The 23,903-nt window shown below is 42.7% G+C and overlaps 1 protein-coding gene across 1 annotated transcript in view; it reads right to left on the bottom strand.

Moving 5' to 3' along the window:
- LOC126557106 (zinc finger protein rotund-like) overlaps positions 1-23,903 on the bottom strand; it is a 46,053-nt gene that overhangs the window by 8,908 nt on the left and 13,242 nt on the right. Inside the window, exons 2-4 of the mRNA XM_050212769.1 lie at positions 13,260-13,814; positions 6,516-6,602; positions 5,676-5,996 (exon numbers count right to left, since the gene is read on the bottom strand). Coding sequence (XP_050068726.1) covers positions 5,676-5,996; positions 6,516-6,602; positions 13,260-13,814 — 963 coding nt within the window. The remainder of the gene's footprint in view (positions 1-5,675; positions 5,997-6,515; positions 6,603-13,259; positions 13,815-23,903) is intronic.

Genomic DNA, 23,903 nt, shown 5'->3' with positions numbered 1-23,903 from the left:
TTTCTTCTTTCTTTTGCCCCGTTACCAAGACTTCCGCTTCTATACGGTCGGTTTCGCATGACGCATAAACGACGCATGATGCGTTCCGATAGAAGGCGTTCGTTGCGTTTCGCGCGCGTGCATTTCTCGATACACACACTCACACAGACGGTACACGCTGTTTGATTGCATGCGTATGTGTATGCGTTTCTGGGGTCGGAAGTGGATGGGTAGTAATGGGGGGGAGACGTTTATTTCCCCATTTTTGCTACACTAGTTTTGCAGAGCTAGACAAAACATCCAGTCCAGTTTTTTCAAATGGGACGAAAAAATTCGAAAAATTCGAATTCGACGCGATTCGATTTTTAAAAAAGTATGCAAATTTGTCCATGTATGCGTGTAGCTTTTTGGGGATAGAGCTGGCAGTATGGTTTGATGATAGTTTGTGAATCTTTTTTATTCATTGTCGATTTCATTTGCACCATCAAGAAGTGATATAACATTAAAGGGATCATTTGTTGATGAATAACTACTTAAAATTGAACAATTAAATGTAAATTAATTTAATGCACACATTTATTCAAATTTAACATCATTTACTGTACGACAGGAGTACATTAAACCAGTTATGGATGATATGTCGATTGAAAATGAGCAAATTGATTTGAAACGTCTGGAACTATGCAATCTTTTTTTCTGAATCGTTGTAAAGAGACAGAAAATTGAAAATTAATGGTCTCTATGTTGAAACTGTAAACCACAGGTATTACACTTTGACAGAAAGCATCACATAGCGGGTAAAACTTACATTAAACAGTTTAAGAAGCCCACAGCGACTAGTGTAAACCGCATAAAGAAAAGTAATAAAGTAGTATTTACAGATATGACCTTATGGTGCTTGTTGAATTCAGAGTAGTTGGATTTAATAGTTTAGGCTTCAAAACACCTTATAACATGCAAAATACAGGTTGAATTCTTAATTGGATCCTCTGTTTTAATTTGTTGAAAGCCGAAAGGATGTTAAGCCTGATAATTTACACTATCAAAGAACAAATCAATTTGAAATCGCTAGTTGTCAAAATTTTGAAGAGGAAAATTAATTAACCAGGCAAAAATGTCACTGAAAAGCATAGCATTGCATGTAACTTTTAATTACCAATAAGTATATTGGTTTCATGTAACTTTAACTTAATTTTCCAATGAGATATTTAAGATTGTTTTGATTATTTTCATAAATTTATGTTTTAATAAGTATTGGTCGCGTTAGTTAAATTTGCCGAACTACCCGAGGCTTATCGATCAGTATTAATAGGATTCATTCAGGAGATTCATTAGAAACAAGTCAGAAAAAACTATAATTTTCGATTTGATGAGTGATTTAAGTTGAACGAAAATTGTCTTTCAAACATCAATATGCTTTAAAGATCAACCTCGATTTACATTTGTGGCTTACATTCGTAAACAATTCTAAAATTTTGTTTCTTCCAGACGTCTGATCACAACTGTCTTTCATTATTTCAATCAGTTTGAGCGAAGTTTTCGAGCAGATTCAATTTGCATCCGAGCATCCTTCTGTTTCTTAAAGAAAACAAGGAAGTGAGCAAGGAAAACTCTTAACGTGTGAGTTATTCTTAGAGTATAAGCTTAATCAGATCACTAGCCTGGAAATGGATGCAGCTGCATACTGATTTTTCTTCGTAAAGCAAAGCCAGCAGGGTAAAAATTAGATGAAAAAGGGTATCCAATCTTCATCGAACACATATACATAGAGAGTTGCAGTTGCAATCATGCGTCATCAAAGCACAGAGCAAAAACGCAATTCCGGATGCCTTGAAGGTTTCCAATAATCGAAGCCTTAGTGAAAAACAAAGCGAAATGGCAAACGAAAAAGAAAGAAAAAAAAACACACAACAGGAAAAGACCTGAACCAGTGTCGAGGAAATTATGCCACCCAAGCCATGAGAACGCAAGCAAAATTTGAAAGCAAGACGAAACGCACTGCACTTCACCGTGTTTCGAGGATTTTGTTCCCAGCATGCCAGATAAAGCCCGCACCACAAGGACTCGAAACACATGCAATAAGATCTCTCGAACGCAGCAACGCACGCATGCAAAGGTCCGTCGTCCGTGGTGCTTGTCCAGATATACGCCCGGCCTATCAACGGAAACCTTTCCGGGCGCGCTCGGCCATCAGACAAATTTCCATACGGCTGTGGTCAGCAAACTGAATGCGTGTGGTGAGAAAAGGGGCACAGGGGAGTTGATTAAATGATAGAGCCATCGGCCGAATGCGGTACCCGGTTTTTGGCTATGGAAAACCCCGTAAGCTTAGTGATGGCCACCGCTCCAAACAAAAAAAAAAAAAAAAGGACACACAACACGAAACAGAAAAATTGGTGGAAGTTTCCAAATTTGTGCACTCATCCCCCCCCTTAGACCGCTCCCCATCGCCTCCCCCGCCCACACCTCAGCAACCGATCAGTGTTTCGGGTGGAAGTTTTCCGCTTAGTGCTTCGTTCCAGGCAACGCGCGGAAACCACCGCGAATCGTGGAAACCGTATACCTTTTCCCGGGGAAAAAATGGTAAGCGAGTTCGATACAGAGCTACAGCTTGTGTGTCTGTGTTTTTGTTCGCTACAATTCCGTCTAAAACCGAGCGATAAAGAGGTACGAAAGGGATAGAACATCATCAGAGAGCAAGGGTTTCGAGAGTATCTCCATAGTGCCCGAAGAATGGACAGGAGTGAAAGGAGACGGCCCAAAGGGCCATATAGAGTGACCATGGAAAATGTGGAAAAATGTGCAGGTTTTTCGTCGGGTTTTGTGGTTTTTGCTTCCACTCCAATTTAGACCCTTTTCCGCACATACGACCATGCCCCATCCAGGGTTTTCCCGGCCCCTTCTTTTTCGCTGACTGAAAATGAATTTCTAACAATCGTTTTTGGCTGCACATGAGATCCACACACCGGGTACGGCAGGATCCACGGAACTTTACACACATTTAGCAGCTTGGTGCGGCGGGAAAGCCCAAAGAATCGGTAGCGGGGAATGCAGTTTTTGGGCGATGAAAATGAATCGAATGAATTATACAGTTTCGCCCATATTCAAGGTTGTTAGTGCGATTGTTTTAGCTGCCACTGACCGGGCTGGAACCCGTCAGCAAAAACATGAAACACTCAAACTTTTCCGATGTTTATTTAAAGTCTTTCCCAATTAACGCAAAGCTGGAGCAGTCTTTTTTTTGGCTTTACTTCTCTTGCAATAAAAGAGTGCCGCTGTAACTACCCAAGAAACAAAGCAAAAAAAGGAACATGACAGCTGTCACTTAATGAATGGGAAAGTTTCACCATTTTTGCGTCTGTCTGTGCTTTCCCGGGAAGCACAAAACAATTGATTTGGTTCTCAATCTACGTGCTCTCTCCTGCTTTTTTTTTTGAGGCGTCACATTTAACCAGACACGAACTTCCGGGTGTCGTTAGGGAAGTTGTCACACTTGGAACTCAGGTTCAAATTCAAAAGTTGCTCATTTTCCTTCTCTCGGGGACACAAGTGACTCACGGAAACGTGTCACAATAATGTTGAGAAGGAAAATAGTGTTTTAGTGAATAATTTGGAGTTTGTTTTTCTTTTTTAATAATTTCACGAGTTTTCCCACGTGGTGGCATCTATGTAAAAAAATCAAATTTTCATCTCTACAAACCCTGCGTCCTTTTTTGGTTAAATAATTATTTTACCCATACTACCAAAAGACGAGAAACAGGCAAAACAATGGTGGTTTTGTTCGATTAGTGAACTTTGAAAGTTGATTTTTCTTTCACCGACTGGCCAAGAAGTTAAAAATCTAACCGAACCACACTACCCAAACGTCCAACGTTTCGTTGCGCTCAATTTTTCACGCCCACCCTCGGGAGGAACTTGTGAAGGACGAAAGCTTTCTTTCTTTGCGGTGTTAGACTTCCTTCACTACAGTGCGTCAAACAAAGGGAAGGGTTGCCTGTTTGCTTTTGGGTTGTAGTGCGTCCCGGGGTTTTTTTTTTCTTTTAAAGAAATCCTTCAGAAGAAAAAGGAAAACCCCTCGCAAAACAAAGAATGTAAAAAAAAAACTGGTCAAGAAAAGATCGTGGAAAACAATTCCTCACAGGGGTGGGCCGAAGGTACAAGACGAACCGAAAATCTTCCCGTACCCTTGGAATGGTGAACAAAAAAAAAAAAAGGGAACCAAACAAGGAAAATGTGGCCCCAGTATGGGGTGGCGAAATTGAAAGTTGATTCACCCTCCCCAAGAGAGAGAGAGAGAGAGAGAGAGAGAGAGAGAGAGAGAGAGAGAGAGAGCGGGAGCGACTTTGACCGGGTGTTAATGAAAAGCGGTAAGAAGAATCGCCCCTTCTTCTCTCGGAACGTAGATAAACGCGTCCGAGGCTTTAAGGAGTAAGATGTTGAAGAGGACTGAACTCCATATTTCGTTTCCTTTCATTAGCTTGATTGAGTGTTTGTAATTAGTTGATAATGAGTTTCTTTTTACCCGGCGCACGACCGGGCTCACTGTCCATGCTGTTCCATACAGTGGATAGGAAGCTGGACAAGCCTGGCGCTATCCTCGTGCGCGTCAAGTGCAGAAAACGGAAGCTCAACTTCACGTTAAGCGGAATTCGAGAAGAAACGACGGAACGAAAACTGGTTACGTTGGTCTAAAAATACAGCTAAACGATGTTATCAATGCTTTTAATAACGCGATCGTAGCGAGATTGTTAATTGAAATAGGTATTAAGGTTTTAATTTTTGGTACCGTATTTATTGCTCTTTAAAGAAATCTTCTTACAGTTATGGCCAGGGCAACATTTCAGGGAGCATTAGGTGAATTTTTCATGTTTCATGTTTTCATGTATTTCAATATTTCTGTTCACATGTATACATATTTATCAGAGATCATTGAAAATGTTTCACCAGGATCGAATATCGTTCGTTTCGTTCACCGGACTGACATCCCGTCTACGGGTAAATTAAGCCAATGTAACTATTATTGCTCGGTCAAGAACTTTTTCTCGAAAAGTCTAAAACATATAGCAATATATTTTGAATAAAGATAAATAATTCATATGCGCGTTGTTACCAAACTATGAGTAGAAATAAAAATACACAAAGAAAATTAATTCTCAAATCAGAAATTGTATTAAAAACATTTTTGGTCAATGGTTTTAAAAAGACCATAAACAAATATTATGTCCACTCTTCGTTAGCGATTAGCTCATAGTGTGTGATTTGAATCTGCATTCAACAGCATATGTGTGCGAAATTCACGTGAAGTATCATCAAATCTTCTCTTAAAATATTATAATTATTTAAATACACCTTAAATCCGGATTCCCCTTCCGGTTGCTTTCGTTCACCGGAAGAGGGCCGTATGCTTCCCTTTTTTTTCGGATAGTCTTTGTTTGTACTGAAGGTTAAGGTGTGTCAGTGTCGAAAAGCATGCCAAAATCCGTGTAGAATCGTCCCTTAATTAGCACGGAGGCATAGCGAAAGGTATTAATTATTTACATTTCGCCAGTAATACCGGACGCTTCCATTCCGGATGTGTGTTTTTTTTTTTTGTAATCTTACCATTTCAGTAGCATTATTCTTAAAAAAAACGTTTCGAGGTAGCTCATTATGCAGCAGAAGTAATGTGTTGGGAACCCGTGGACAGAAGAACTTACCTGTGGACACATTTTGCACTGATACTTCCGCCCAGTTCCGTTCGGCAGTCCGGTGGCACCGATCTTGGTGGCATTGATGGGCTGAGGTACGACGAGCAGTGCGGTGGCCGGGTTCGTGGCACCACCATGCCCGAGTCCACCGCCCGGTGAGCTGCTGCTCGATGAGCCGCGTGCACCGTACAGTTGGCTCATCTGGGCGGCACCCGTTTGCATGGTGTGATGATCGAGCAGCCGGCCATCGTCGATCATGTGCCCTTTCTGGAGGTTGTTGTGATGGTGATGGTGATGATGGTGATGATGATCGACTGGATTCATTTTTGCCTAGCGGAAAAAGGAAGGAAATAAATCGATTATGCAAGCGTTTAGACAATTATTTGGGTCAATAAAGAAATCAAATAAAAGAACAACCAAGTTACTATAAAACAAACAGAAATAAATAAGACACTAAAAATAAATAAGACAATAAACATACAGCACAAGTAAAAAACTACTCATCGAAAGGAGTAATAAAAAAATTTAAATGAAAATTTAACAAAAACAAGTAAAACAAGCAGTAATTACGGCGATGCCGTCTCCTATGAAATAAAATGTAGTAAAACAAACATCGAAAATATATTGGAAAAGGGAGAAAATACAAAACAAACAACGAGCGAAATAACAACAACGAAAGAAAATTGAAAACATGTAATTAAGTATTTCTAAGAACAAAACAGAAATCAAATAAAACACCGCAAAAATTGTTTACAGCAAAACAGAAGGACAACAAAAGCATAAAGATAAAGCGGATGACAATTGTTTTGTCATCGCATCAACAACAATGATCCTCGCTAGACACACTACCTCGTATCCCTGCTTCATGGACATTGGGTTTCTGGGTGTAGGCCAACCGCCGTACGTGTCCATATCCTTCGTATGTTGTCCACATTGCTGCGCGTTCGGTCGGTAATGCAGCGGTGAGTATTTGTGTGATATATTTGCATATAGAGTGCAGTTGTAAGCAGAGGCGAGACCATCGAGCGATTGTGTTTTTAAATTTCGTCCCATTCGTCCCGAGGACCGGTGCCATCAAAAACACGACGCCAATGCATGCATGTAAGTCCGTCAACAAGTGCAATCCGAAACGTTGAGAGAAGGGCAGTTAATTATCCGGCGTAAAACGAAAGATAGAAAAGAATTCGAATCCGGGTTGTTTTGTTAGTTAATTTTGAGAAGTAATGAATTTTTTGTAAAAAATTTTAATTTCAAAAATAGAAAGTAAAGAATGAAATTTAATTTAATTAAATTGTTCTCCGTCCATTGAAAAGTGTTTTGTGATGTATTAAAACCAATCCCTTGGCATACCTCCAATGAATAAATAAGAAACTTCTATTCCATTGTGCCTGGTTACCAAAATAACAATCGAAAGCTGTACCAAAAACGCTCCACCAGCTTCCAATGTCCGTTAGAAATCAGTTTAAATTTCTACAACTTGAAGTCCGTGTTTTTTTTTTGTAATTATTCATGCAAGCGACCTTCACGCACGTTCACGCCGAACGGATACCAGACTCGTGTTAAAATCATTCCCATTCCCATTAAGCTTCCAAGTGGACTTCCACTTCCAAGAAAAGCCTTTCGAAGGAGAACGAGAGCGAGCGAGCGAGCGATCACGGCATCTTCCAATCGCTGACCGAGCTAACCGATGATATGCAAGTGGACCGGCGGTTATATGCTTGTAAAATGATCGCTTTTCAAGCACTCGTTTACGAAAATAAACTACAGCACGCAAAACAGAGCGCGGCGAGAAAGGAAAAAAAAAATGCGGGAAGGCCAAAGAAAAGGCTTCGAAGACAAGTGCCTGTCGGGATGGGGTTTCTCGTGTGCCGCGAAAAACCCGGACCAGAATGTGGCAAAATGCAGATGAAAATGAAGGCAAAGGGAAGAAATGAAGCAGTTCTCGAGCGTTCTCTCGTTGTGTGTTTGTGTGTGTTTCGCTGTTAAAATCAGCGCCTTTACCGCCCGTGTTCCGAACCCGTTGAGGGGTTGAGTGACGAAGGAGGGAGGAGGAAATATAAGAGGGTGGAAAAATGATTTAAAATACTGGAAAAAATTAGCTCAAGGGTGGAAAATTTTTATATCAAAGTTATTTTTTAATTGAATTTTTTTCCCACCCAGTTTTGCTGTCCAGGCGTTCGTTTGGTCCGGCAGGGTTTTCTCTCGATTTTCCCGGTTTTCCTTTCCCATTTTTTTGTCTTCCTTTTTCCTTTTGGCCCTTCTCAGGCTGCCAGCGACAGCGGTGGCTGGCTGGCTGGCTGGTGAAAATTAAACCGACCAAAGCAGCAGCATCAGCCGGAACTGGAAGGTGGCCAAAAGGATCTCTTTCTCGCCGGGGTTTTTTTTTCTTCCCCCGCTCAAACCATTCCCCCAAACGGATGTCCTCGGACACATCATAGCACAACGAACATCACGGGGCTTAGTTCACGGGGGTTTCAATGTCCCGCATGCCACAGCCGTCCTGCCTGTGCCTCACGGGGCACGACTCAACGGACCTCATTGGCGAGCGTAGTTGAAGCCGACAAACGTTGGTTCTCTTGTCGCTTCTCTGCTGATTGCTTCACTTTGATGGATGCAAAATGGGTGGTGAGTGGGCAGGGGCACACCAGAGTGGAGAACATGGATGCGGGTGTGGGAAAGTTTGAAACGTGTTGATGAATCTATGGTAACGATAGAAAGGATCTGAGCCACTGAGCTGCGTCCGTTGTTCGTTGTTCGGGTTCGGTTGCAAGCATTTTTCTTCCTGTTTCGCCACTCTCTCTTGCACTCTCTCTCTCTATCTCTTTCGCGTGTTGAATTTGGTGTCTTTTTTGCACGGGGAAAGTGCGTCGGAACATTGGCAACAAAAATTTGGTGCTCCCTTTTAAAAAAAAACCCCGGGACACACGATCACGGCAAATTCGGAGGAAAATGGGATAACATTCGGCGTTTTCCACCTAGCGTTGGATGGGGGGAATATTGGGCAACATAGAAGTAGAACCCGTTATATGTGTGTATGTGTGAGAATGGAGACGATCGTCGAACACATGAAGTAACGAGAAATTGGCAATAGCATACGAGGGAGCAACCGACGGGAATGTACATTAAATGATTTACTTCGCTGGTACGCTTCCGGTGCCAATGTTGCTCTGCTGTACTAGGCCAGCCGCATGACGGTACTGACGATGCTGACGATGGAGGTGATGCGTATGTGCGCTGACCCGTCGGACGTTCCCGGTGGAGGAGAAATTTTTTTCTCCTCCACCGGGTTGGGAAACGCAATCAGCGTGTGTTTTGAAGAGGAATTAAGCGCGACAAGCCGGCTTTTAGGTGAGGCAGAGAATACGTGTGGACGGGTGGAATATTTGCCCAGACTCGTTTGAAATTCGTAGTTTTAATTAGATTTTTTTTCTCCAACCGTCGGTGGCATAACGGAGCTGCTGCGCCTAGTGCGAACACAGAGCCTAGTGTGATGGCGTGTACGTACAAGTTAAAGTTTTGATAATGATAAAAATTGTGTCCCATTGCAGGGTGCAGCACAGATTAAAGGTAGATTGTTATTGCATATTTTGTATAGGAAGATGGCAAAATCTAGTCCTTCAAAGTAGGGATTCGAGTGAGAACTGATTCTCCAACTAGGTGGTATAAGCAAGTCTAGTAAGCCATTCAATGACCTTAGAGGTCGTTAAACCAAGGAGAAGAAGAAGAAGCTGCAATAAAAATGCACGATAGCTAAGAAAACCATAATAACCTTCTCAAAACAGAGCCTTCGAGCTGTTCAAATGGGGAATTTTCGCAGAAAATCTACAAGAAAAGAGTTGAGAGCAATGTTGATAAAATTTAAAACTTAAGACTGATATTAACAAACGGTTTAAACGCATTCATCCTCCATTCAACTTAGCGAGTATTGTACGGTGGAGAAAGGCTCCAGCTTTGTTACAAAGTTGTGCATCGACTTTCACATCCTTTTAATAACTCGTTGTGTAAATAAGTTTAACCCACCAGCAAAACCCAGCTGGAAACGAAAAAGAAAAATCTCAAGATTCTCAAAGTTCCGCTGCCTTCAAATTATATTCCGCGGTTCCGGCTGGTAAACATCGTCAGCGCTTCGCTAACTACAAATATTTGAATTTAATCATGAAAAATGAGAGTCTATTTTTCTCCTTTGTTACGTGTAACGCGTCCGCCGACATCCGGCCTTGAAGTATTGACGGTCGCGACCATCAACGCGGAGGCGAACGCGTCCGGACTCGTGTAAACCCCATCCTATTCATGCAGAAAAAAAACCCCCAAGCAACCCGGGGAAATTGAAAAATAGACCAGGAAGTGTAATGAATGCTCGCGCTCGATGCCCATAAATCATTAGGTGAGCAAATTTCTCGAATCAAAGCCAAAAAAGATGTGTTTTATCCGGCGCAAGCGAGTGGACGCTAGCGAGTATATGCTGCTGGTTGCGGATTTGTATGTTCGATACATACGCCTGTTTCCTGTTTTTTTTCCCCCCTTTTCTGGTAACAGACACATCCGTGCCGATGCACGTGCAGGGTGAGGATTTAAAATCGAGACGAAAGTCAAAAATAAGAATACGACGACAACAGCACACATACTCGAGGGCAATAATTGAGGATACGGATGGGAACAGAAAGGAAGGAAGAGCAGCATGGGAGATGGGTGGCACTTTCATTAGGTGGCGGGCAGTGGGCGGATTAGGTTCGAAATGTATGTTCGTGTTTGCATGAAGGCTGGTGGCCAGAGCCAGCGATACGCTTAGCTTCGTGCACGGCATTGCTTTGGTATTGCCGTGACGGTGAGGTGACAGCGAACATCATTTATAAGCCGGGTTGAACATTGCTGTTACAGGAGGGAGGGTTCCGTTGCATCCTTTATGAGCGCGATTTATGAGATTTCGGTCGTTGCTGTCTGATGTGTGATTCTGGGTTGAAAATCTCCATCTATTTAGTGAAGGAATGCTATCTACATAGTGTTAATGAAATGCGTATTCGCTTTAAGTCCAGCAAGGTAAGATAAAAAATTAAGGATTGTACTAGCTCTATAGTTATGAAATTAATTATCTTTTAAAAGTTCATTGAAAGTGTTAAACAAATGTGATTATAGATAGTATCGCCGATGGTACATGACAGGACCGATATTAAATCCCATCCGGCCCTTTGTTTGATGGCAAGCAATGATCATTCACGTCAGAAGCACAAACAAATCGAATAACGGCATGTCCAAGCAATTCGTTAAACCAAAAATAGAGATGATCGGCTCACTGCTATAATGAGACTTTTGAATCATAATCATAAATCCTAAATGTTCCAAACTTCTTATGGAAATTTCATTTAGGGGAATATTGCATTAAGTTAGGGAGAATTTGTAACTCAACTGTGAGATTTTGCTGGTGATTTTTTGCTGACCGTTTGGTCCTCCTTCGTCAAAACGTCTAAATATAAAAATTTCAGTTCCATTATATGATTGGAAAGGTCAATAACAGGCCTGCACTATCCAACTATTCATTTGAAACATTCCCCTAAGCAAAAAGTTCAAATATTAAAAAATATTAAGCATTATGAATAAAAACTCTTCATTGTACTCATTAACTGAAGAACAAAAATGGCATTTAGAGACGCTTAACCAGTAGAGTAGTGTTTTATGAAAACATTAAACTCATCTTCAATTTTTAATACACCACCAAAACGGAACACTTTCGACAATGTTTGGATAAATCAACAACAATACAGCACTACCATCACTTCCATCGTGTGCTCGTGTGCTGTAATTCCAGTGCGAACATATCGGCACCGTTGGGTGGGCGAACCAACACATAACCATCACCATAACCCGATCGGGTTGCCTGGTGTAGGTGATTTTTACTTTTTTTCACACCCGGCCCCGCACGTGTTGGTGAAGAGTGTGCAGGCGAACAAGTTGTGTGCCCTTAACAATTCCGTACGTTGGTTTTTTCTGCTCGTAGTCTTTTCTTTTATAACAGTCCCTCCCTCCTCATTGCCCGTGCTGCCCATTTTCCGGCCACTGGGTGTTCTACTCGAAATGGATTTCCCCGCTAGCACTTTGTTCACTGTTTCTACTCTGTTTTTTTTTTGTCCTCCCTAACCGAATCCTATACGAATAGAATCGAGAGGTTAAAAAAGGGGATTGAGATGAACGTTGGTTTTTGTTGCCTATTTTCTTTTTCGCTTCGGGCAGGGGAAATTCACACATACAAGCATTAGAAGTAGGAAAAAGAATTACTGGAATGTAGCATTGAAGAAAAAAAGAAAACGTTGTGTTTCCGGAATCTCCCGTTAACACACAGTGATTGCATACGGAGAGATGCTGCTGTTCAGCTATTGCATTACAGTGTGTGTGTGTGCGTGATCACTGCCATTGACTGTGCTTGTGGTTGTGTGAAATAGAACATTTCTAGACAGTAGTGTTAGTGGTAAGTGTAGTAGATATATTCTAGTCAAAGGTTTCGAAGGAAATTCGAGAGCAAACAGTGGAAGAATCCGAGCTGATGGCTGATGGAGACGCATGGTGGTTTATCGCTTTGTTTCGTTGGTTAGGGAAATGTTTACGAATTGTGCACTTAAACTGACTTTGTTGTCGCGCAAACATTGCCACAATCAGTCGATACGACCAGCTGAACAATATCCAAAAAGTGACAAACTGATTCATCGACCAGAACTGAACTGAATAATATCGCTGTAACGCTTAACTCTAATTCGTCTGTCTTTCACTGTTGTGAAGAAAATCCATTTTCCAAAAATTCACCCCAACAAATCATTCTTCCAAAAGCAAAAAAAAAAAAACAGTTACAAACGCATAATCAAAAGCACAACAACCCTGACCAACCTCAAGCAACCGACGGTTGGAAAGGCTCCAAAAAAAAAACATGTTGAAATCTCATCCCCTCCCACAATCGCCCCCAGTGGGTGGTGGTTGGGTGGGATTGATGTGTTTGTTTTCCTTTTTTTTATTATTATTTTTCCTTTTTGCTTCGCTCACACACAGGAAAAAATCCCCCTCACAACAGTCTTTGTTACGGCTGGTGTTTGTTTTTCTTACACATCCTCCGTAGTGTGTTGAGTTCGTCGTGGTCGAGTTCGTTTTCCTTGTCCACAGACGAAAAAACCAAAACGCTATCACAAGGACATTCCTATGTGTTTGTTGGGGAGAGAAGATTGCCTTTCATCTAGCGCGTAAGTGCCGAGAAGGGAACTTGGGATTTTCTTCTATTCGTTTTCATTGCAAGGAGAAAAGCGTTTAGCCAAACGAAGACAAACACATGCGCATATGAGATACGCACAATGCGAGGGGGTGGGAGGGCATGGTGATAAAAGGGACTTTGTAAGAGTTTCTTTTCTTCCTTTTTTGTGACTGAAATGGAATATTTCTTGTGGTGTCTCGCTAGCGGTTGATGGCTTCCAGAGGATTATCAAATGGGGAAAGTGAAGTCAAGTCCAATCTCTTCATTTGAACCACTTTTGGGTGTGAAAACTTTAACCAAAAATCGTGAGATTTAATTATTCTTGTAGCACTAAAACACACTTTGATACAACAATCGACACTTACCTCGACCGGTCCATTCCACATGTAGTGCATCCCGACGGCGGCCGGATCATGATGCGGGTTCGAGGTCATATGCTCGGCCATTACCGCACTCATCCAGTGCACGAGGCCCTGGGTCGGGTTCTGGCCCTGCACACCGCCCGGCACGGGCATCTGGTTAAAGTTCGGTATAGCCGTGGCGGTCGCCGTGGTGCTGCTGGAATCGGGAGTTGCTCCCTCGTTCGCTGCGCCCGCTAGGCTGGTGGAGGCTGCCGACGGAGACGATTGCGGTGGGAGGCCACAGTTAAGCGAGCGACACTTGGTATCCTCCGGATGTCCTCCGTGCCGACAGTTGCCGGGGGTCAGTGAACTGGTTGTGCCAAGATTCGATTGACTGCCGGCGGCCGAATGGGGAAGATGAGGATGATGGGAATGGTGTGGATGATGGTGATGATGATGATGGTGCGGGTGATGTGGGTGGTGAAGGTGGGGTGGAGTCCCGTGATGGTTGTTGTTGCCCTTGCTATAGTCGTTGTTGTTCGTTGCCTCCGATAGCCACGGGAATGCGTTCGACGGTTTCTGGAGAGAGAGAGAAAGAGAGAGAGAGAGAGAGAGAGAGAGGGAGAGAAAGGAAAGAGAATTGTTTAATATGCGGTTAATTGGGGTGGCGGCGGATATCATTTGGTTGGCGCCATTTACACATGAATACAGCTCATTGCGAGGGAGCTGAAGAGTGTTCAAGTGGAATCATGAAGCCTCATTATAGTCGTTCAGGTTAAATCGAGACATTAACGCTCATTCGCATTAACGGAATCACAAGTTAAGCGAATGAAATTGAATATTTATTGGTAAACAAAGCGATAATGACATCAGAATGTCCCAAACTAACCTCCAGGATCTCATTACTATCACCTCCCTCAACTTCACGGTCATCCTCCGAATGAGTTTCTGGCGTACGGTCCTGCTGTACTTGAGCGTGCGACGAAGAAGCGGAGACGGGGAACAGGTTTCTTGGAAATTGTCCCACACTGGCAAGTGCCGTCTCCAGTGGAGAACTAGCCGTAGGGCTGGAAAGATCTTCTGCCTGCTCATCAATTGCTGCCTCATTGTCCGAATGATGGGAGTCCTCGTGGTAATTCGCTCTCGGCTGTCGTTTCTTGAGCAGTGATGCCGAAGCGGCAAACAAATTCTTGTAAAACTGTGCCGGAAAAATAAACGCAGATTTGGTAGGCGCAATTGTTGCATTCTCGCTCTCCTCTCTGTGAGCTGGTGAATTCTTAATGGGAATTCTTTCTTTTATTGCTTGTGTAGGATAATGCTCGTCTCCTTCTGGAGCATGTTGATCGTATCGTGATTCACTGTTGGTTTGAAAACAGTTGGAGCTTCTTGTTTTGACAGCTTTGTAGTGCATCTCATCACTCAGGGTGTGAGCAGGGGACAGACGACTGTAAAGATCGTCTTTAATGCGTAGCTTCGAGGGCGTCATTGGTGAGGAATAGGATGTAGACATGTATATCACGTTAGTAGGAACTTTGTTTCAAATCACAAAACGGGTATCGATCGTTAAAGATCACGTAGATGTATAGTAGAACTGCTTCCAACACTTATCGCTCTCTCACATTCACTCACTATTCATTTTCTTACGGTGAGAATACTCATTTCCTCTACTCGCTCACTCATTCGCATCCTTCTCACTAAATGGCTCACTCACTCCAAACAGCCTACTAACACTACGATTTGCACTTCAAACTGTTCACTCTTCTTGCAGCACGCTTCTCACCCGTCTCACCAGCTGCGGTATCTTAAGCGAGCGATAAGACTTTCGCTTTTCCGGTCACTTTTACGTGATTCCTCTACTCGTGCGAACAAGAAACTATTAGAATAATTCCGTAGCCCCAGTTAATCCTCTTCCGGGGTGGGGGAGGGGTTAGCTCTCGTGGTGAAAAGTTTTCCTTACTCGGGGAAAGTTTTTTCATCTTTTTTTCGCACACAATCCCTGTATCCTAGAAAAGTTGGAGCAGAAGTTCCTTCCTTTTGCTGTTGGGAAGGAGAGTTTGAGGAGCTTGAAAATTGACTCACTGCGATTCCAATAAACGAGGGGTAGAAGGGCGAAGAAAAACACACACGAGAAGAATGTGACACAATTTCTATTTCTGAAGCTTTTGTACTTCAGATTAGGACAGACCGTTTTCTTCAGGGACGCTGGACACAGGACTTTTGGTTGATTGGTGCGGTTTTTGGTAAGGCTCTTACGATGACACTTTGGAACTTTTTGATTTTTCTTTTCGCACTTGCAGGCCTTCGAACTTTAAACTTCAAACATTTACGAACAGAACTGTTTAGGAACTTCAGTTTACACGGTCAGGTCACTCTTGTCAGAGTGGTTTGCTCTGTTCCGTAAATCACAATAGCTTAAGGCACCGATTGGTGATCAAGGTGATTCGTTGATCACCGTTGTTGTTGCCGTGTGATCGCGCACTTCCTTAGGCGATTGTTGGACAAATATCGAACTGGCCACCGAGAGCGTAACGTCACCACGATGCCGTCCATATCGGCGGAACTGGCAGCAATAGTACTAGCAGCAGCAGAAACAGCAACAGCACCATCGACGATAGCCTGGACGACGACGACGACGACGAGGACGACCACGACGACCACGACGACAACGACGACCAGGACGAAGCAAACGTCTTGACGCTCATAATACTACTTCTGGGGAGCTTGGGGGCTTCTATGCTGTTTTTTTTTTTTGTATGCTGCTTTGCTTCCTTCTCTGCTCAAACAAAACCGAGAAAAAGTGCTGCGAGAAAAATATAAGTTTTATATATACACACATATATTTTCTTCAGCTGCTGCTGCTGTTCCTCGGAGCCTCCCCAATAGCCCTGCGAGTGTGGGGAAACAACCACCCATCCATACACACACACACACATATTCATCCTCCCGTTAGTATCCGACGTGTGCACACTACATTGGATCGACCGCGAGAAAGAAACGGCCACCCACCCGTCGCTTAGTCTGCTCCTCCTCCTCTTCACTCCGGCCCTTCTACTGGGAGGAGATGTTGGGAGACGTGAGGATTCGCCTCTTTGGTGTGTGGATGTGTACTTTTTTTTTTTGGTGCACATTTTATTTGCTCCCGTTGTTGCTGCTTTCGCTCTTCGTCCTTGTCCGCTTGTGTTGTGGCGCTTTTTTCTGTGTGTGTTTTTTCTACTTCTTCATGTTCTTGTCTTTTTTCCGCTTTACTTCTTCTAGTCCTGAGCTAACGCCGCGTATTACCGCGCGTCATCCCTTTGGGTGGATGTGTATTTTTTACGGTTCTTTACGGTTTCTTTCGTATGTTGCACTCTGGCTAACTGGGGCTGCTGCTGCTGCTGCTGCTGCTGCTTCTCCGGCAGCTTTCTTTCGACTAGTGTGTTGTTAGCTTTGGCCACCCACGAGGCCACCAACTCCAACCCCTTTCGCGGTTCCTTCGCGCTCGTAAAGTCGCAGCTTTTTTTCTCTTCTACTGTAGCTGTATGTGCATGTGTCTAAGAGGATGTACTGGTTTTATCCTACCCTCTTTATGTCTTTTTTTACTGTTCTCCATTTTCTTTTGCTTGCTTTTTTCCCACTTTCTTTTTGTTGTTTATTTTTGCAAACACTCACTCGTCATCGGGCTGTTTTCTTTTCGCTTTCTTGCTTCCTTTTCTTTTTACCAGCTTTCTTCCCCGTTCCGGTCAACTGTAAAGCGCGCATTTTCTCCAACATCCTTCTCCAACTTTGGCGCGCTGTTTTGAACGTTCGGTTATCCATCGATTTCCATGACACAGTCAGCTTCCTTCTCAGCCACTAGCTGTTGATTTCTCAACTCGCGGGCAATCGTTTGTTTGTGGGTGTGTCCCTAGGACTTTATGTGTGTGTGCTTTCTAGAAACTTGTATTTTATTCCTGCCAGCTCAAGCAATACACAGTTGCTGAATGATTTTTAACACTCGTCCACCCCGACGAGCGTCCTTTCTTGCATGCGAAGCACGTTTGCATTTGCGCGCCTTTTTTGCATCGGTATTTTTCAACACGCTGTGCAGTTGTTGGGCAGAATGTTTAAAATCTGCTTTAATGCTTGCTTACTTTGTCAGTATTTGCAACAATTTATATTTATCTGGACTTTTTACAATATTTTTCTGCGTTTGCTGTGTACTGTATCGAATTGATTGCTAAAAAAATCAGGTTTTTACAACAAGACAATTTTGACTTATTAGTTTTTTTTTTCATTTTTATTCTTTATCTTAGTATTCTGTATCGATTACGAATCAATAATTTACTTCAACTCGATATCAGCAACACTGAAAAACTTAACTATCAACAGTAGTAAATCTGGTACGAATAAATGATGAAATCATGTTACCTTTCCAGACCAAAAGCTTTTCAGCCAACTTTCAAGAATCCACCTCCAACTCTTTCTCACCATCACCGGTTATTGTTCCGGGTGGATGAAAAAAGCATCCTTCTCGAAGAAAAAATGAGACGCTTTCAGGGAAAGGAATCAGCTCAAATGGAAGTAAAATAAAATATCAAATTGGTTCAGTGAATCCTTATGTGCTGTACAGTCTGCAATGTGCACTTAGCAACAAAAACAACAAAACGTACAAGTGAGAAGAAATGCATTCATATGTGCGTGTGTATTACGGTTGGCTTGTCTGTTTCTGTAGCTTGAGCGGTGTGTGCATGTGTGCTGCTCGGGATGGAAGAGAAAAATGTGTGAGCACTATCGAACCAAAAATAGATTTCTGAAGATTCCTCCAGAGTAGGGAAAAAGGATAGCTGCTACGTAGGGACGTGAAAAAAAAACAACACAATACACACATACAAACCTCCCAACACATCACCGCGATGCACCGATGCGAGCGGTTTTTTGAGGATGTGGCTGGTGCAGACGGGTTTAAGACGGTCATAAAAATACACGAAGATGCACGAGTAAGAAACCGACGGTGGAGCGAAAAGATCTCGCGAAAAAACCGTTGTGCTGAAAGAAAAACTATCCTCGTACGACAAGGAAAAAGTGTTTGCATGAGGAAAAGAAGAAAAAAACCCATATCTTTGATTCCTTAGTAAGAATCATAAAAACGGAACAAATTCCTTGCTTAGGACTAGAAGAAAACTGTAGGAGCAACAAGAGCAAGAGTCGTTTGTTCTGCATGTGAACAGATCAAAATACACGGCAGAAGTGGAGGAGGCTGCTTTTTTGTTTTATTTTAACAACACAACAACATTTTTTTAAGTAGCAATAAGGTAAAAAAATATTTAATTCAAAGTAAATGATAACAAAAACAGATTGATTTTGTTATCATTCGATGCTATTCGATACTATTGTCTTACAGAAAGATAGAGTCCTACAAATCGTAAAACCGTTCGTATGGAATGGATCAAATGAATATTGATTTCGAATGGAAAATAAATCTTTTTTCTGTGTCTGTAATATTAAAAAACAAATATTCCACTTATTCAACAAGTAAAAGAAAACGGTTTTTTCTGTTTCAAATCCATCTGCGGTAATGTTTAGCAAAACATTCGCTATTTCATAGCGCCCTCTAGCGTGTTTTCCATGACACAAACCGTTTACGCCTGATGGTATGCAATGTGCGATGCAACGTTTTGAACATTTTTGCTAAAGCTGATGGTTGGCGATATGAAAATGAGTTATTTCTTTACATTCTACTACTATTTAAGATTGCAGATTGTTTCAAAAAGTAGTAATTAATCTGCATTATTTTTTTCTTAAAAACACAGTTAATTCCAGCTATTGGTCACTTTTATTGTCCTTCTGTCTGCAAGAAAAAAAAATTTTCTCGATAGACAAAAGCAAAGAAAAATCATTTTCTTCTGGTTTCTTCTGTAAAAAATGCAAAAATCAACCACTCCTAGAGGGTTGATTTATTTTCTTAGATAGAAATAGATAAGCTATTCAGATACGCCACAAGATTACTAAATTACTATGTTTAAATGCATCTATTACTTACATTGATGCAAATTCAAATCAATCGCTTGCTTTTTTCCTGTTCTTTAACCGTAGAAAGAAACGAAATGAGGCAAACAAAAAAGTGCACTGTAACACAACCGTTTCCTTTCGATCAACGATGATAAGGTAAGAAGTAATCATTTAGTGGCACAACCGCAAAAAAAAAGAAACTCACACAAAAAACCCTAAAGAAATCTCTCTTACCCAACACCATAAATAAAGCAGTACGATTGAGTGTACTTTAAGTGCGTTCGGTACAGAGAAGGCGTTAGCGATCCTCAGCTGTCCCGAGACTGTGTGCGTGTGCGTGTGTGTGTTTTATGCTGCCAAAGGAAAGTTTCCCTTCCACACTTGCCGTTTGCTACCATGTGATGCATTTATAGCACAAAACGATCGCTTGCATTCGTCACTCGCCACTTTTCCACTTGTTTTGTGGGACGCGAGCGCAATGTCGCCGTTTGCTAGGCGCCATCATCCGCCTTTCCCGGGTGTGTTGTGTATTTTGTGTTTGCAATCGCAACATGAGATGGGGAGGTAAGAAAAAACACACACAAGCTGCCCTGCCTGAACTGATGCTTCTCATCTTATCTTTGATCGATTTGGAGCGCCCAGTGTGGGGCTGTTGGAGAGTGTGTGTGTGTTTTTGTGTTGCTGTCTTGCTAGCTCAATCTCTTATCCATCACTGGCAGCCAGTTGCAATCGGCAGACCGCACGTTCGCATCGTTTTTACATTTTAATCGAAACAAGTGGTTGAGTGGAGTGAACGAGACGATTACATAATGATTCACTTCCATCGCCGATCAGCTTCACTGTATCGGATAGAGATATGTAACCGCTTGGATAGGGTCGTCAAAGCTGATAAAGATAAAGGTGTATGCAAAATAAAGCTTCGCAAAGGGGTGAAAAATTAAAAGTTTAAAGTAGAATGTCTTCATGTGAGCCGCAGTGAGCATCCGAAGTATCCTATTCTAATTCACACCAGTTCTCAACCCTCATACACTCACTGAGTTCCTAATCGTTTCCGAGAGTCAACGAGTTCCCCTTCGATAAAAAAAAAAAACATTTCGTTCAACACCCCTCGGAGATTTCGGGAAAACTCTCTCTCAGCGCGTTGGAAAAGCTTTTGACTCTTTTCCCTGCAGGGGAACGCAAACAAGGGCGTGGCTTTCTGTGTGACCAGCCAGAAAAACAACAACAAATACCAAACATCCTGAAGCTTATTACTGTTACGTGGTTGCCATCCAGCGTGTCCTTATTGTGTCCTGGAAAGGCCGCAGAAACCCCAATTTGCGCCCACTGTGTTGCATCGGTGCTTGGGAGCCATTTGCACCACGCCTCTATTTTTGCAAACATTAATTTGCGAACATGAACATTATTCTAACGAAGCTCTAACACACAATTCGGGGGAGAAAAAGAAATCCTTTTTTTTTGTTTTTTGGTTGATGTTTTTTTTCCCCCGTTGTTGCACGCACCTGGCATTGCTTGCAGAAGGGAGCAGAAACATAAGAGAAAAAAGGCATCGAGCTTTGTTGGTTTCGTGCCAAGATTTGCACTCATTACATGAAAACGGACACGCCATTTACGGTTTTTTTTTTAAATAAAGAATGCCAACGTTTATCTTCCGTTGAGGCAGTGGTTTCGTATGGTTGGTTTTTAATTTCTACCAGAAAAACCACAAATTCGTGAACGCAGCATGATTTGAAAGGATTGGCAGAGGAGCAGCAATTCGTTCGTAACGATCGGTATTTCCACGTATCATTAGCAGATCGATAGTGAGAGGCCTAGGAGTCCTGTCAGGTGGCACACCACCGTTGATAAATAAGCTGTCGAAAGGCGACGTACGCTCGTGCATGTATGTTTGTATGAGTGATTAAGCAGGAAGGAAAGGTAGCTCGAGAACGAGTAACGATTTGACCGCTTTTATCTACTGTGAATAGCAACTCTTTTAACAACTCTGTGGTTTTCGGTGTTTTGGCTTGGTATGTGTCAATGTTCGCTGCAGTCTGGACAAAAGCTACGCGGTCTGCTAAGCAACTGGTATTCGACTATCGTGACTGTGGTTTGTATGCATCGGCTTTAATGAAACCCAAGTGGTACTGTATGGGTTTGTGTTCGGGCAAAATGGCAAAGCGTCACTAGAATGAAGGATTAAAGTTTCAATAAAACAGCATAGCAAGATGGCATGAGGTTTCAACGAAAGACTACAAGCCCCGAGCATGATGGGGGGACAGCAGGGTACGTATCCGACCTGGTTTTGTGGATCCTGCTCGTGCGGCTCTTGGACTGTTAGCACCCGTAGACCACGGCGGAAACCGAGCTCTGAATTTCAAATCAGTTTCCCTAACGTTCGACGGTGCTGCTACTGCTGCAGTTGTGCAGTTGCGCCGTGCAGTTAGCAAGTCACATAATTTATACACCAGACGGAAAACATTAGTCCCCCAGACAGAAACTCCGAGACCGACACCGAGAGTGAGTGAATGAGAGAGTCCTACCGCCATTGCTTAGCCATCTCCACCGGGGCATCCAATGTCTTGAAGTGCATTTGTTTTTCCATTGCCCGAATTTTGAACACACCACACACTCGGCCGAATTGATGAAGGTGCCGGGACGTTTTTCACGGCTGTCCCGCCCGGTCATAAGAGTTGGCGGGTAGGTCGTGTACTGGAAATCAATTTGCAGGCTTCCCGAAGTGCCGACACGCGAATACCGCCCGGTCTCGGTGACAATTATTGCATACTTTTGCCACTCTTTTGCCAGGGAAAGCAGTTAAGCCGTGGACAGGAAGCGCCATCAGATCGAGCTTCCGATTTCCGGTGTGGAAAACGGTACATCCTATCCGTATCAGAAGACCCAGACCGCAAGCAAGATTGGAAACGGGTCAGACCATCTTCTGCAACGGGAAGCTGGGAAAACGTGTTTGGCACAAACGATTCGGTCACAGCAACGAAGACAACAACGCTAATCATGCGCAATTTTTCGATCGACCTGCGCGTTCCGTTCGATTGGCGATCCGATCGACTGGTTGGGTGGAAGGTAGAGACGGTGGTGCTGGTGGTGTGTGCTCTGGGACGGTAAACAATGCGGTTTACCGGTGAGCATCCATCCTCATATAAATGGGTCCGGATGCAGCAACAGACTACGGTGTGCAATACGACGTTGATTGTTTTGTAGGCAAGTCATGTGTGTGTGTGTGTGTATGTAATGATGGAAACGGTTCATTCATGAATGCACCAAACCACCATCTATCTCCGGTCGAAGCCGATGAGATGTGAACAAATGCACTAGCCACAAATTGCACGCGCTGCGTGATGACGCTGGAACCGTTGTTCGTTGCTTTGCACGGTGATTGAAAGATAAAAGTCAAAGCGAGAGTTGAAGTTTTGCTCACAGCCTTCAGAACAAATAGTTTGAGTAGAAAATAGCTTGCTTGGGAACAATGTTTTGATGGCGCTCTATTTATAACATGGTGTGAAGATTTTTTGAATTCTTGGAGTCTTGATAGGCAAGATCAGTCCTGGGTATATGCTCAAAAATTGGTTAGTACTATTAGGATCATCCAGCAACAAGAGCGAAGAATTCGTGCATCGTCAGCTATTGTCGATCTAGATTTTTAGGAAAGCAAAGATAAATTACGTCGAATGGAGGCCATATGTGTGTGGTGTTGTGCTTAGTGTGCAGGGGTCATATCAAATATCAATATCAAAGATATTTTCTCCACCAAATCCCTCAAAACAAAAATTTTTCTCAGCAAGACTTTACATCAGGGAAGTATGATGAACCTCCATCAGGAGCTCAGTCTAGGGCAAATCGCAGAGAATCAAGATGTTCTATAACAAATTATCAACAATTCTAGCTTTTTTCATTCCAACCAACAAATTCTAGCGAGAGATTGATCTTCAAAAGGATCAAAGTGGCAACATTTGTCAGCTAGTTCATCAATCTCCAGTCAATCCTATTGCAAAGCTGTAAGTGAACCTTAAATTCTGTTAGTTTTTGCCCGAAAATGTTGTACTTACAAGTCTTCAGTGAAATCATAAATTGCTGTCTAGAATTGTCGCTCTGTAACAAGTGTAAAAACGTATACAGATTTGTTAGTTTTACTCAAGTACATCCTGTATGTACGCACAAAGGCATTTGATACCAATTTCAAGACCCCAATAGCCAAGATTCTCAATATCCTGACTATAAATTGTTGACAAATAAATCAAATGCATACACATTTTGTTTTACACTTCATTTCACACTCTCCAAGTAGAATCTCCATCAAAATCTGCTCTCTTCACCCTCTCCTTTATCTTGTTATCCTCTTTCCGTTGACCCCAAAGTAATGATCCAAAAACCGAATGTGGGGTAACACAAGTTCAAGATTCGCCGCAGCCTCGTTCAGCGTGTTAGCGTAGCGAAGAAAGTGTATCGAATTACCGATCCTTCCTCAGCGAATTACACCGAATGGTAGATATTTGCATTTCAAACTCTGCAAACGAATCGTAGCAGTACCGGGTGCCGGAAGTACGGTTATCAATATTCAATAAAATAAAACTCCAAATAATGAAGCGGCGCTGTGGCGCTGCTCATGTTTTTGGTCGGCAAAACTGCACTGCGGAGGAGCGAAACGATATTCCCGAACGATGTATCAATTGGCTGCCGGTTGGGCTGTGGAAGATGGCCAGC

Source organism: Anopheles maculipalpis, chromosome 2RL (assembly GCF_943734695.1).
Source record: "Anopheles maculipalpis chromosome 2RL, idAnoMacuDA_375_x, whole genome shotgun sequence".
In the NCBI taxonomy this organism is placed as follows: domain Eukaryota; kingdom Metazoa; phylum Arthropoda; class Insecta; order Diptera; family Culicidae; genus Anopheles; species Anopheles maculipalpis.
This window is presented reverse-complemented; position numbering and strand designations above follow the sequence as displayed.